The sequence below is a fragment of the Salvelinus alpinus genome, chromosome 6, assembly GCF_045679555.1.
Source record: "Salvelinus alpinus chromosome 6, SLU_Salpinus.1, whole genome shotgun sequence".
In the NCBI taxonomy this organism is placed as follows: Eukaryota; Metazoa; Chordata; class Actinopteri; order Salmoniformes; family Salmonidae; genus Salvelinus; species Salvelinus alpinus.
Window position 1 is genome coordinate 61,716,580 of NC_092091.1, and position 14,615 is coordinate 61,731,194.

The 14,615-nt window shown below is 43.2% G+C and overlaps 1 protein-coding gene across 2 annotated transcripts in view; it reads left to right on the forward strand.

Moving 5' to 3' along the window:
• Positions 1-754: 754 nt before the first annotated feature.
• The window catches only part of LOC139577638 (uncharacterized), a 29,145-nt gene continuing 15,284 nt past the window's right edge, over positions 755-14,615 (forward strand). The window contains exons 1-6 of one of the 2 annotated variants that reach the window (XM_071404780.1): positions 755-1,263; positions 1,640-1,770; positions 1,979-2,140; positions 4,356-4,508; positions 4,884-4,995; positions 9,391-10,750. In XM_071404780.1, the coding sequence (XP_071260881.1) occupies positions 987-1,263; positions 1,640-1,770; positions 1,979-2,140; positions 4,356-4,508; positions 4,884-4,995; positions 9,391-10,352 (1,797 nt within the window). In that variant the 5' untranslated portion in view covers positions 755-986 and the 3' untranslated portion in view covers positions 10,353-10,750. Of the gene's footprint in view, positions 1,264-1,639; positions 1,771-1,978; positions 2,141-4,355; positions 4,509-4,883; positions 4,996-9,390; positions 10,751-14,615 lie in introns of those variants that run through there. The other variant, XM_071404779.1, reaches the window with a different exon arrangement.

Here is a 14,615-nt window from a genome sequence, read left to right on the forward strand (position 1 = left end):
CTGCTGCTACTCTTAAACCTTTGGATGCTATCTACCATAGTGCCATTCATTTTGTTACAGGTTACAGTTTTGATACTCATTACTGTATCCTGTATCAAAAGGTTTGCTGTACTTCGCTAAAGACCCGTAGATTTCAATATTACTCCCTTTTTGTTTACAAGGCCCTACATAAAAGGCAGTTTTATCTAACTTTGTTGTTGAAGTATAGACACCTGAGTTGCCTAAACCATTCACATGATTTGTTAACTCTTGAGGTTCCTAGGGTCTCCTCAGAACTAGGTAAATCTGCTTTTAGTTTTAATGCACTGTATTGCTGGAACAAAATTCAAAACACATTTATTCTAATGTTCTGGTGCCATTCGGGCAATTTAAAGTATTGATTGGGGACTTTGTGGAGGAATGTAACTGTTTTTCAGGGTGATTTGTGATATTTTATTTGTGCTTCCCATGACTGTGTTTTGTATTTATATATATATAATTGTTTGTGTGAACAATACGTGTAGTTAGTTATATTGTATTATACAGAGCACAATATTTCTTCCCTGTTAAAATAAAGGTTCAATAAAATAACGCTCTAGCTACTCTGTTTATTATATATCCTGATGCCTAGTCACCTTACCCCACGCACACTTATTAAGACCCCAAATAATTGTTTTATTTTAATGAACTTTTACGACATAGACAATTTTGACTTTGTGGCTGTGGTAACCCTGTGAAAGGCGGAAATACGTAAAAAAACGTCTAGTCTGCGGAAACTCACACGAAGAAGTAAACGGAAGTGAACAGTTATGAAAAAACAATTTCCACGTTATCGTTTTTATTGTTGTTATTTAGACGTGTATTAACACACATGAACTCAAAATATGACTCATTTAAATGCATCACATCACACCCCATGTCGTGTTTAATTCCCGTTGGAGACAGGACTTGGTTGAAAGCTGTTATCTAGGTAACGCTAGCTAGCTAGCTGCTAACGTTAGCATAAAATGGCTAACTGTATGGTTTTTCACACTCAAATAGCCTCCATCATGGAGGTGCTAGCGAATGCCGCCGTGGCAGAGATCTGTAAACTCGTAGACGACGACTATGCCGTGTTTCGTTTGGAAATAACTCAAAGCCAGAAAGAAAACAGGGCATTGCGGAGGAAACTACTAGAACTGAAGGTTGCACGGGAGCGCGCAGAGAGGACAATGCGAGAGCGCGTCCTCGCCAGTCGTCCCAGTAGTGTTAAGATCCTTGACCGATACAGAGGAATGGCAAGAGGTACATTTTGCAGAAGGCAGAGGCTGTGCGACCTGTCGCCGTTCATTTATAGTTCAGTGCCTGTCGCCCCGTTCCCCTCTGTATATGTGTTCAGATGTTATCCAGAATTGTCCGTTTTTGGGTCGTATACAATACATCCCCTGATTACTTAGCTATCTTGTGCAGAGACATTATCATATTATAACCAGATTTTTGATTTACTTCATTTTCCATTATTTACTTAATGAAAACAATAAGATGCATGGAACATAATAAATAGTATATCAAGAAGTTATGAGAAGTGTTACCTTAAATCCTTACCAATTGTAGACAGGGTCAAATGTGTACAATATAACATTGAACCTAACCACCTCTTTTCCCCCAATCACACTCTCAGGTGAAGGACATCTCACTGGAGGCCACAGAAGCTTTCTGAAGCCAGCGGAACACAATACATGGAGAGATGACCAACCAATCACTGTTGATGAGGGGTGTGGAACCACATCCCAGAATTTTATGGTGATAGAGGTTAGTGTAATAGTGTTACATAAAAATTAGTTATCAAATGTGGCCTGTTTATGTGTGAAAATCTCCCCTCAGCTATTCACTTGCTTACATGTAACATCATCATTTATCCTCAGTTAAATAAAGGTAAAACATTTTTTTTTTTTTTTTTTTTTTTTTAAATCTGCCATAAGGAAGCTTGTGAGACGATATTGTTATCTTCCTGTGTCAGTCTGCAGATGCAGAGGCTGCAGGTCCTGGGGTCAAGCAGGAGAGGTCTGTAGGAGAGGAGGACCCACGGAACATCAGAGACATTCAGTCTGGTGCGCCCTCTGCAGCCACGGAGGACCCCACCAACAAAGCGCAGCCCAGGACCCGACGCAGCATCACGGAGGTCAGTGGAACACAGAACGCCGTCCTCAAGTCAGAGACAGACACCAAGACTTTAACTGTAACACACAGGCTCTTACACCCAGGATCTGACCATAGATCAGACCCAGAGAGACTGGGGCTGAGTAAACTGGGCAGTCCTCTTGCTCCCGGCTCCAAATATTTACCAGTATTTCACCAGAGCCAGAGGACTGTTAATTCCCGTGGGGATGGTGATGGTGATGCGTTAGACACTGCCGGTGATGATCAGTCTTGTTCTTACAATACAGAGATGGACCCTGGCAACATGCCCTTGGGTTTAGAGACACAGATTGATCTGTCTAGAGGGGACTGGAACCGGCGCAGTAGTAGTGTATACTCTGAAGGGTGCCTAGATAAGAAAGAGGAGGTTATATTAGCAGATGAGGTGACAGTAAAAGTGGAGAGCGATGTTCCTCCCACATGGAATGCAGATAGTCTCCTTGGAGACGGACACTCACAGGGCAGAGATTTCTTAGATTACAGGGAAAGCTTGGAGACAAATCTAAATGTCGCCACCCACTCCCCTTTACACGTGTTCAAGGATCGCTACCCAGTGTCCACGTTGATGGCACCTTCCGATTCACACGGCTGTGTCCTTTTCGATCAGGTATTGAACTCAAACGACAGGGCTAGAGCCCAGGCTCAGGGAGGGGGAGCCACATCAGGCAATAGTAAAGAGAAACGGTTCCTCTGCATGTTCTGTAACAAAGGCTTCAGCAGCTCTCAGAAGGTGGAGAGGCACCAGAGGGTCCACACAGGAGAGAAACCATTCAGCTGTACCCAGTGTGAGAAGAGGTTCTCTCGCCAGGACACCCTGAAGAGGCACCAGAGGATCCACACAGGGGAGAAACCTTTCAGCTGTTCACAGTGTCATATGCGTTTCGCACAGGCTGGTCAACTGAAGATGCACTTGAAGGTCCACACGGGAGAAAGGCCGTTTTCCTGTACACACTGCGGGAAGAGGTTCTCAGAGAGGAGCTACCTCAGGATACACCAGCAGAAAAAACATTCCACTCTATAACATAGAAACATACCTATTCCACTCGATAGCTTCTGACGTTTATATCAAAGCCTGCATAAATAAAAAAACATTTAAAAAAACATCAGCAGAAAAGATCCACAGATGCATTTGGAATAACGAGTCACAGATTTCAGTGTTGAATATTCCTGGTTAGAATATTGCATCCAGACATTGTGTGATATATAAGTATGAAAAGTATTTTACATAGTGTTTGTACTGTAATGTTTACAAATGCCTATTTCATTACTTCCATTCAACAATAAATATTGTTCCCAAGACACTTTTGTAATGAGAAAGTGAATATAGTTTTGGTTTAGACATGTGTATGTGTGGTTTTCATATGGGGTATATAACCCATGTTTATGTTTAATAAACACAAAATGGGACTTTTTATTCTGACTTTCATTGAGACTCCCTTTAATATACACTGAGTATACAAAACATTAAGAATACCTGCTCTTTCCATGACAGACTGACCAGGTGAAAGCTATGATCCGTTATTGACATCACTTGTTAAATCCACTTCAATCAGTGTAGATGAAGAGGTGGAGACAGGTTAAAGAAGGACTTTAAAGCCTTGAGACAATTCATAGCACACGTGACAAAGGAGATTATGAAAATGCATATAAAACGTTGGCCTACATTTAGGTGTACACGTCCATGTAATATAGCCTATGCAATATGATTATTTGACAATAGCAGTGTGTTTGTGTGCAGGGGGCGACTCATGTGAGATTCGAACCCTTTGCCACAATCTGCGACAATTACACGGACTAGGCACTTTACACAGAGAACAATTTGACCAGTCAATGAAATACACGTGACAGCCTTGTTGCTAAGGACGCTTCCATGAACACGTCCAACTGTCTACAACTTTTATTGTCTGCAGAAGTTGTGCCGGGATGTAATCGCTGCCACCTGGTGAGGTTATCAAAGGGCTAATGTGTGCCATGTTATCTGATGGGACCAGCTACAATTTAGCTTTCTGTCACATGCAAGTAAAACAAACATTTTAATTGGCTGCTGTGCATTTTTTACGTGAGAACCTGTTTAACTTTAAATGCTTGCTTATGTTTGCAAGTGTGGACCCTCCATGTGGAGTGTGTTTATTATCTTGTGTGTGTATGTACCTGAGGGAGTGTATGTCTGTGTAATCTGTATCACCTCTCTCTTCCAGGAGGAGGAGGGTCCAGAGGTGCTGCTGGTGAAGGAGGAGGGGTGTGAGGAGGGTCTTGGGAACCCTGAGGGGACCATGGTCATAGAGGACAACCAGACTACACCTTCTCCTGAACCCACTGAGCAGCACAGAACCACACACAGCCTCACTGAGGTAAGCCCACTGTAAACTACTGTCTATATGGTATTAGGTTAGAGTAGGAGTGCTGATCTAGGATCAGTTTAGCCTTTTAGATCATAATGAATAAGGCTATGTAGATAGGTGGGGACCTGATTCTCGGTCAGCACTTCTACTCTGAGACTCTTTGTGGATAAGGGGGCCAGGTCTTTCTTGATTAATTGTGTTTTAATTGTGGGACCATGCCTTTGAATTATCAAACCATTAAAGAATGTCAAGTAATCAAATCAACTAACATGTTTGCATAGTACTCATAGCAGTCCCTCATTGCCCAATCAGAAGATGCTCCATAGCAGGGTGCTCATATCAGATTTCTTGATCCAACATCCTCTCACTCTGTATCTCTTACAGTCAGTAGACATGGAGGATGGGAAGCCTGATCTGCTGATAGTCAAAGAGGAGCCAATAGAAGATGAACCAGAGAGCATTGATCTGCTGAGTGGACTAAAGATGGGGGAGCAAGGTAAGGGAGAAATACACTGAGTGTACCAAACATTAAGAACACCTTCCTAATATTGAGTTGCACCCTCCCCACTCAGAACAGCCTCAATTCGTCGGGGCATGGACTCTACAAGGTATCAAAAGCGTTCCATAGGGATGCTGGCCCATGTTGACTCCAATGCTTCCTACAGTTGTCAAGTTGGCTGGATGTCCTTTGGGTGGTGGACTAGTCTTGATACACACGGGAAACTGTTGAGTGTGAAATACCTAGCAGCATTGCAGTTCTTGACACAAATCGGTGTGCCTGGCTTAAGTGCCATCAGCTGGTGGCAAATAACTGTCGGTCTCACAGTAATTGACCGTTAATTAACAAACACATTTAGCATCTCCTGGCTACCACACATAGCCTACAAGCCACTGATGTTGACCTTTGGAACATCTACATTTTAAAAAGTCTAATAAATCCATTTAATATAGCCTACACATCACAATAAATTCATTATTTATTTTAGACAGCTCTAAAGAAGCATGATATGAAGAAAATGTAGTCTATTTCAGAAGAACAGAATAGCATACTCTGAGTTGTCCTGATCTGGCTATGCCAAATGGCTGTGGGCTACACTAGTTCATTTAGCAGACCAGGTTTTCTTAGAATTCCGTGGCATTATTTTATAGTATGAAGAATACAATTGAACAAAGCAGAATAAAGGATATTTTCTCCAAACGATTTGAGGGAGTGCGCACAAGCGGCTATTCTGGGTTGAGCGGTTAACAAAGAAATAGGTACTCCTATATGCTTAATTTAGAGTTATTAATGTCCCTTTAGTTGTTAGTTGCCCAAATGTTGGGCTATATGTTTTGATTTTTAATACATTGTACGGCTGCATGAGGAGACTCTAATGATGATTTGAAAAAAGTTGCTTGAAAGGCATGAGCTCTGCTTTGTTTTTTTGCGCACGCTGTACACGCTACATCAGTCACGCATTCACAATTTGACAAGCATTTGATAATGCCTAGAATTTTACGACGGTATCCCCTTTGTGTGGCCGTAATGCACCATTAAAAAATCCATGCCTTTTGCAGCCAGTGGCAGTTGTGCCCTTCTCCCGGAGTGCTGCTCGCTCCGTAACGTGATCGGGTCTTTCTCACAGGCTACAAGTGAAGACAGACACATCGGGGGACGCAACTGCGCGCATCCTTATCCATTTCCGAGGTGCATATTGAAGATACTGGAAGAACTGTCCACATTTACTTTTCGGCAGCCAACAAAATGAGTAGGCATAATGAACAGCAAAAGCCTATGTCAATCTACTATCCTCCGTAGTACAAAAGTCGACCTATTCTGTGCGAGAAATAAATATTCCTAACATAGTCTGGGACAGTTGTGGGATGCGATAGATCCCAAATTAATACAACCACTAGCATAAAAAAAACAACGTTTTTATGCAATGCGGCTGACGCAACAAATCATAACGTTTAGCTTAAAATGTTGATAAACTATTAGGCTATTTATTCACATTATAAGCACAACAATGCGCTCATGGTAGTAGGCTATAAGCGCGAATGTTCCATTAGCGGAAAACACCATTATCAAAAATGACCGCAAATGCAATTATGCATGTAATGCTTTTATTATTAAGGTGCATTTTTATGGGGGAAATTATCTTCCCCAAACTTGAAACTCACATGCTGCTTATGTATGCCTGTTAGGCTCTACACCCCTTGTAAAGCGGCTTAATGTGCTTAATATTAAGAAGTTATTTGGACATTTTAGTTGTGATAAAAACCTTATTAAAACATATAGGCCCATGGGCTAAGCTACATGAGGTGTGCGACTATGATTAGAAAAAGTTGTCCCAAAAAAAGGCATTGTTTCTGATGCTGGGCATCATTCACAAATGATAATATAAACTCAGCAAAGAAAGAAACGTCCTCTCACTGTCAACTGCGTTTATTTTCAGCAAACTGAACATGTGTAAATATTTGTATGAACATAAGATTCAACAACTGAGACATAAACTGAACAAGTTCCACAGACATATGACTAACAGAAATGGAATAATGTGTCCCTGAACAAAGGGGGGGTCAAAATCAAAAGTAACAGTCAGTATCTGGTGTGGCCACCAGCTGCATTAAGTACTGCAGTGCATCTCCTCCTCATGGACTGCATCAGATTTGCCAGATCTTGCTGTGAGATGTTAACCCACTCTTCCACCAAGGCACCTGCAAGTTCCCGGACATTTCTGGGCGGAATGGTCTTAGCCCTCACCCTCCGATCCAACAGGTCCCAGACGTGCTCAATGGGATTGTGATCCGAGCTCTTCGCTGGCCATGGCAGAACACTGACATTCCTGTCTTGCAGGAAATCACGCACAGAACGAGCAGTATGGCTGATGGCATTGTCATGCTGGAGGGTCATGTCAAGATGAGCCTGCAGGAAGGGTACCACATGAGGGAGGAGGATGTCTTCCCTGTAACGCACAGCGTTGAGATTGCCTGCAATGACAACAAGCTCAGTCCGATGATGCTGTGACACACCGCCCCAGACCATGACGGACCCTCCACCTCCAAATCGATCCCGCTCCAGAGTACAGGCCTCGGTGTAACGCTCATTCCTTCGACAATAAACGTGAATCGGACCATCGCCCCTGGTGAGACAAAACTGCACTTTTTGCCAGTCCTTTCTGGTTCAGCGACGGTGGGTTTGTGCCCATAGGCAACGTTGCTGCCGTTGATGTCTGGTGAGGACCTGCCTTACAAGAGGCCTACAAGCCCTTAGTCCAGTCTCTCTCAGCCTATTGTGGAGAGTCTGAGCACTGATGGGGGGATTGTGCGTTCCTGGTGTAACTCGGGCAGTTGTTGTTGCCATCCTGTACCTGTCCTGCAGGTGTGATGTTCAGATGTACCGATCCTGTGCAGGTGTTGTTACACACGTGGTCTGCCACTGCGAGGATGATCAGCTGTCCGTCCTGTCTCCCTGTAGCGCTGTCTTAGGCGTTTCACAGTACAGACATTGCAATTTATTGCCCTGGCCACATCTGCAGTCCTCATGTCTCCTTGCAGCATGCCTAAGACACGTTCACACACATGAGCAGGGACCCTGGGCATCTTTCTTTTGGTGTTTTCAGAGTCAGTAGAAAGGCCTCTTTAGTGTCCTAAGTTTTCATAACTGTGACCTTACTTGGCTACCGTCTGTAAGCTGTTAGTGTCTTGATGACTGTTCCACAGGTGCATGTTCATGAGTTGTTTATGGTTCATTGAACAAGCATGGGAAACAGTGTTTAAACCCTTTACAATGAAGATCTGTGAAGGTATTTGGATTTTTACGTATTATCTTTGAAAGACAGGGTCCTGAAAAAGGGATGTTTATTTTTTTTGCTGAGTTTATAATTCACAAGTGATAGGCTAATATTGTCACTCATCAGACTATTCTTGATTTAATCTTGTCTCTAAATAATATGTGTGAAATTTGTTTTGATTTAGAATCGACCATTATCATGCACCTGTATCGAAACAGGGGCAGCGGGAAAAAATACATGTCATCTATGCACTTAAATAGCGAATACAGGACGTTTTTCCCCATGGTTCATTTTCATCTCAGCCAGGTAAGCTATACTCCTGGTGTAAAGAGAAGAAATGTGCTTAATATTAGGGAAGTTGAGAAATAAATATAGTAGGCCTAGCCTATATGAAGCTGATGGGATCCTTATCTTTTTAGGAGGCCATCACTCTGTTTTCTCGCGCAATTGCATAGCCTATTGAAATGTTGCGCAACATGAGCTCATGGGCTCTCATGAAGTGTTTGATTAGATTTTTGATTAGATTTGCAATGTAAGAGTGATTAGAGGGACAATAGAATGCTGAGTACCAGGCAGTTAGCAAGTTTGGTAGGCCGCTAATGACCAACAGCAGCATCAGGGCTTGGAGAAGCCTAATTACCGTGACTCTACGGTCACATGGAATTTGACTGCCTTCATGACTCGTGACCGCCGGTGTGGTGGTAATACAGTCCCCGCAACAGCCCTATGCCTGGCACCTACTACCAAACCCGTTCAAAGCCACTTAAATCTTTTGTCTTGCCCATTCACAATCTAAATGGCACACATACATAAATAAACAAGCCATGTCTCAATTGTCTCAAGTCTTAAAAATCATACTTTAACCTGTCTCCTCCCTTTCAGTCTGTCATCTCTGTGTCATGGAAAGAGCATGTTTTGTATACTGTGTACATATAGCCTACATACAGTAATAGATCTTCAATGGGAATAGTGATGCAACTGGCAATTTTTTCTTCATTCAAAAAATGAAATCATTACAACTTATGTTTACATACAAAAACACAAATTATAATGTATAAACCTGATCTGATAAGTGACATTTAAAAAAAATAAGTCTATTTTCTAACCTCTTCTTGCAGGTGGTTGGCTAGAGGCTAACAGGGGAGACTGGGCGGCCATCTTTGATTCCCAGAACCAGACGGGGGCAAACAAGGGCCCAGGGGACATCACTGAGAAGGCCAGGACCAGAGGTGACATAGTGGAGGTCAGTGGATGGGACAGCGTCCTCAACTCTGGGCTGGGGAACAACACTGTTAACCACAACCAGAAACAGACAGTCGAACACAAAACAACCAAACTTAGTCTCCATGACAACAGACTGGCTGAGACCAGGGCAAGGTGTAGATTTGGTCTGCGGGGACGGGGAGGTGTCTGTATGCAGGGGGAGAGAACAACCGACACAGACTCAGCTAGCGATGCTCCGTCCTGCTCCTATAGTTGTGATTCAGAGACACTGAATGCACCTCTGGTTAACCACCTAACAGGTGCTGCCTTCAGCCTGCCTTCTATAGGATCTATCAACTGGAACATGGACCCTGCGACAACACAGGTACTCCCTGGCCTTCGTCCTCCTCACACTCACCTTATGCTAAACCAGACTTCAGACAATGCCAGTGCCTCAAAACTAAATGGCTATATAAGCCCGATGACAAATGACAGTAGTAGTAACGCTATCTGTAGATCCGGTGGAAAAGAGAAGCGCTTCCCGTGTTCTTTCTGTGGGAAAGCCTTCAGTTTCCCGAAACAGGTGGAGATCCACCAGAGGATGCACACGGGGGAGAAACCCTACAGCTGTACCCATTGTCACATGCGCTTCGCCCAGGCTGGTCACCTAAAGAGACACCAGAGGGTCCACACAGGGGAGAAACCCTACAGCTGCCCCCAGTGTGAGAAGAGGTTCTCTCACCAGCACCAGCTGAAGATGCACCTGAAGGTTCACACGGGAGAGAGGCCATTTGCCTGTACGCAATGTGGGAAGAGGTTCTCAGAGAGGAGCTACCTCAGGATACACAAGCAGAAAATGCATACGGCCCATGTATAGTGTGTAGTGTTGACATGTAATGCAGTACTAGTTAGTTTGTAATTCATTCTCTTGGTTTTGGATGTAGTAAGGAACTGAATGAAGTGAACCAGGAAAGAATGAGTATGATGAGGCAGAGTAAAGGATATGGTGATGGTTGGTGTGAAGGTGTCTGTAAAAATTCTTCACTGGTGTAAAGTAGTGAAAATGTGTGTAATGTTGAACCTTTTCCAAAGCATTCTCAAATTAATTTATCAAAGGGAGTGTACCAGATTTACAGAAAATGTAAAGTGTTACCATAGTGAGAAAAGTTATTATACTTGTCACGTATCGTTTTGTGCAATAAAAGTACTGTACTTCAAAGTTATGTTAGTGTATGACCATTTTGTTGAAATTAAATACAATATTGACTGTGCTGACCTACTTGGTTATTTTTGTATTATTTTAGGGACTGAGTTTCCTTTCTCTGTATAACCAAAACATTATACTTAATTTTTTAATCAACACATATGGACATTGGCTCCATATTGTTAGGTACTTGAAATCACAGTGTTAGAGATGGGCTAAACTTTATTTATTATTTTACCCACCTCCACCTTCCCACATTTAGAGGAACTAAACGATTTATTATAAACTGAGCAAAAAAGGAAATGTCCTCTCACTGTCAACTGCGTTTATTTTCAGCAAACTTAACATGTGTAAATATTTGTATGAACATAACAAGATTCAACAACTGAGACATAAACTGAACAAGTTCTACAGACATATGACTAACAGAAATGGAATAATGTGTCCCTGAACAAAGGGGGGGTCAAAATCAAAAGTAACAGTCAGTATCTAGTGTGGCCACCAGCTGCATTAAGTACTGCAGTGCATCTCCTCCTCATGGACTGCACCAGATTTGCCAGTTCTTGCTGAGATGTTACCCCACTCTTCCACCAAGTCCCCTACAAGTTCCCGGACATTTCTGGGGGGGAATGGCTTTAGCCCTTACCCTCCTATCCAACAGGTCCCATACATGCTAATGGCATTGAGATCCGGGCTCTTCGCTGGCCATGGCAGAACACTGACATTCCTGTCTTGCAAGAAATCACGCACAGAACGAGCAGTATGGCTGGTGGCATTGTCATGCTGGAGGGTCATGTCAGGATGAGACTGCAGGAAGGTTACCACATGAGGGAGGAGGATGTCTTCCCTGTAACACATAGCGTTGAGATTGCCTGCAAATACAACAAGCTCATTACGATGAGGCTGTGACACACCGCCCCAGACCATGACAGACCCTCCACCTCCAAATCGATCCCGCTCCAGAGTACAGGCCTCGGTGTAACGCTCATTGCTTCGACGATAAACGTGAATCGGACCATCACCCCTGGTGAGACAAGACCGCGACTCGTCAGTGAAGAGCACTTTTTGCCAGTCCTGTCTGGTTCAGTGACGGTGGGTTGGTGCCCATAGGGGGACGTTGTTGCCGGTTATGTCTGGTGAGGACCTTCCTTACAACAGGCCTACAAGCTCTCAGTCCAGCCTCTCTCAGCCTATTGCGAACAGTCTGAGCACTGATGGAGGGATTGTGAGTTCCTGGTGTAACTCAGGCAATTGTTGTTGCCATCTTGTACCTGTCCCGCAAGTGTGATGTTAGGATGTACCGATCCTGTGCAGGTGTTGTTACACGTGGTCTGCCACTGCGAGGACGATCAGCTGTCCGTCCTGTCTCCCTGTAGCGCTGTCTTAGGTGTCACACAGTACGGACATTGCAATTTATTGCCCTGGCCACATCTGCAGTCCTCATGTCTCCTTGCAGCATGCTTAAGGCACGTTCACGCAGATGAGCAGGGACCCTGGGCATCTTTCTTTTGGTGTTTTTCAGAGTCAGTAGAAAGGCCTCTTTAGTGTCCTAAGTTTTCATAACTTTGACCTTAATTGCCTTTTGGCAGGTTTTCTTTCCTTGTATTTTTTTTTGTAAGCTGTTAGTGTCTTAACGACCGTTCCACAGGTGCATGTTCATTAATTGTTTATGGTTCATTGAACAAGCATGGGAAACAGTGTTTAAACCCTTTACAATGAAGATCTGTGAAGTTATTTGGATTTTTATGAATTATCTTTGAAAGACAGGATCCTGAAAAAGGCATGTTTCTTTTTTTGCTGAGTTTACAAATATAAGGAGACATCCTTATTCTTTTGGCAGGTTTTCTTTCCTTGTATTCTTTTCAATCGTAGGCATGTAATACCATTGACAGATGTTACAAATAGCCATCCCACAATAGGGAAGTGGGAGCTAAAGGTTCATGGTCCCCCAGACTACCCGCCAGACCACCCCACCCTCTTCAATCCACTACCTCAGTGTTGTGGACACACAAAAGCAAAGAAAGAATTATCTTAAACTAGAAAAGGACATAAACAGGAATCACATACAAACATACAAACAACCACAAATACTACTCAACAAACAAAAATAATGAAACAAATAGAATTGTCATATGACTGGCAATCAGGAGCACCTTTCTTTTGTATATGAAATCTGGCCCATCCTTATTGATGTGTTATTTGGTCCCACTTATCAGTCAAATCTGGAGACCTCACACTTTATTTTGCAATCTAGTGTATAATAGTGTTTCACAGTTAGGTTAAAAGAGTCCAAGACTAACATATTTATTTTCTGAGTTTTAAAAATGAAAACCTTCCCCAGCAGAATCAATAGATTGTATATCGTTTTGTATCTGTCCCTGCACTCAATATACAGTGGGGAGAACAAGTATTTGATACACTGCCGATTTTGCAGGTTTTCCTACTTACAAAGCATGTAGAGGTCTGTAATTTTTATCATAGGTACACTTCAACTATGAGAGACGGAATCTAAAACAAAAATCCAGAAAATCACATTGTATGATTTTTAAGTAATTAATTTGCATTTTATTGCATGACATAAGTATTTGATACATCAGAAAAGCAGAACTTAATATTTGGTACAGAAACCTTTGTTTGCAATTACAGAGATCATACGTTTCCTGTAGTTCTTGACTAGGTTTGCACACACTGCAGCAGGGATTTTGGCCCACTCCTCCCTACAGATCTTCTCCAGATCCTTCAGGTTTCGGGGCTGTCGCTGGGCAATACGGACTTTCAGCTCCCTCCAAAGATTTTCTATTGGGTTCAGGTCTGGAGACTGGCTAGGCCACTCCAGGACCTTGAGATGCTTCTTACGGAGCCACTCCTTAGTTGCCATGGCTGTGTGCTTCGTGTCGTTGTCATGCTGGAAGACCCAGCCACGACCCATCTTCAATGCTCTTACTGAGGGAAGGAGGTTGTTGGCCAAGATCTCGCGATACATGGCCCCATCCATCCTCCCCTCAATACGGTGCAGTCGTCCTGTCCCCTTTGCAGAAAAGCATCCCCAAAGAATGATGTTTCCACCTCCATGCTTCACGGTTGGGATGGTGTTCTTGGGGTTGTACTCATACTTCTTCTTCCTCCAAACACGGCGAGTGGAGTTAGACCAAAAAGCTCTATTTTTGTCTCATCAGACCACATGACCTTCTCCCATTCCTCCTCTGGATCATCCAGATGGTCATTGGCAAACTTCAGACGGGCCTGGACATGCACTGGCTTAAGCAGGGGGACCTTGCGTGCGCTGCAGGATTTTAATCCATGACGGCGTAGTGTGTTACTAATGGTTTTCTTTGAGACTGTGGTCCCAGCTCTCTTCAGGTCATTGACCAGGTCCTGCCGTGTAGTTCTGGGCTGATCCCTCACCTTCCTCATGATCATTGATGCCCCACGAGGTGAAATCTTGCATGGAGCCCCAGACCAAGGGTGATTGACCGTCATCTTGAACTTCTTCCATTTTCTAATAATTGCGCCAACAGTTGTTTCCTTCTCACCAAGCTGCTTGCCTATTGTCCTGTAGCCCATCCCAGCCTTGTGCAGGTCTACAATTTTATCCCTGATGTCCTTACACAGCTCTCTGGTCTTGGCCATTGTGGAGAGGTTGGAATCTGTTTGATTGAGTGTGTGGACAGGTGTCTTTTATACAGGTAACGAGTTCAAACAGGTGCAGTTAATACAGGTAATGAGTGGAGAACAGGAGGGCTTCTTAAAGAAAAACGAACAGGTCTGTGAGAGCCGGAATTCTTACTGGTTGGTAGGTGATCAAATACTTATGTCATGCAATAAAATGCAAATTAATTATTTAAAAATCATACAATGTGATTTTCTGGATTTTTGTTTTAGATTCCGTCTCTCACAGTTGAAGTGTACCTATGATAAAAATGACAGACCTCTACA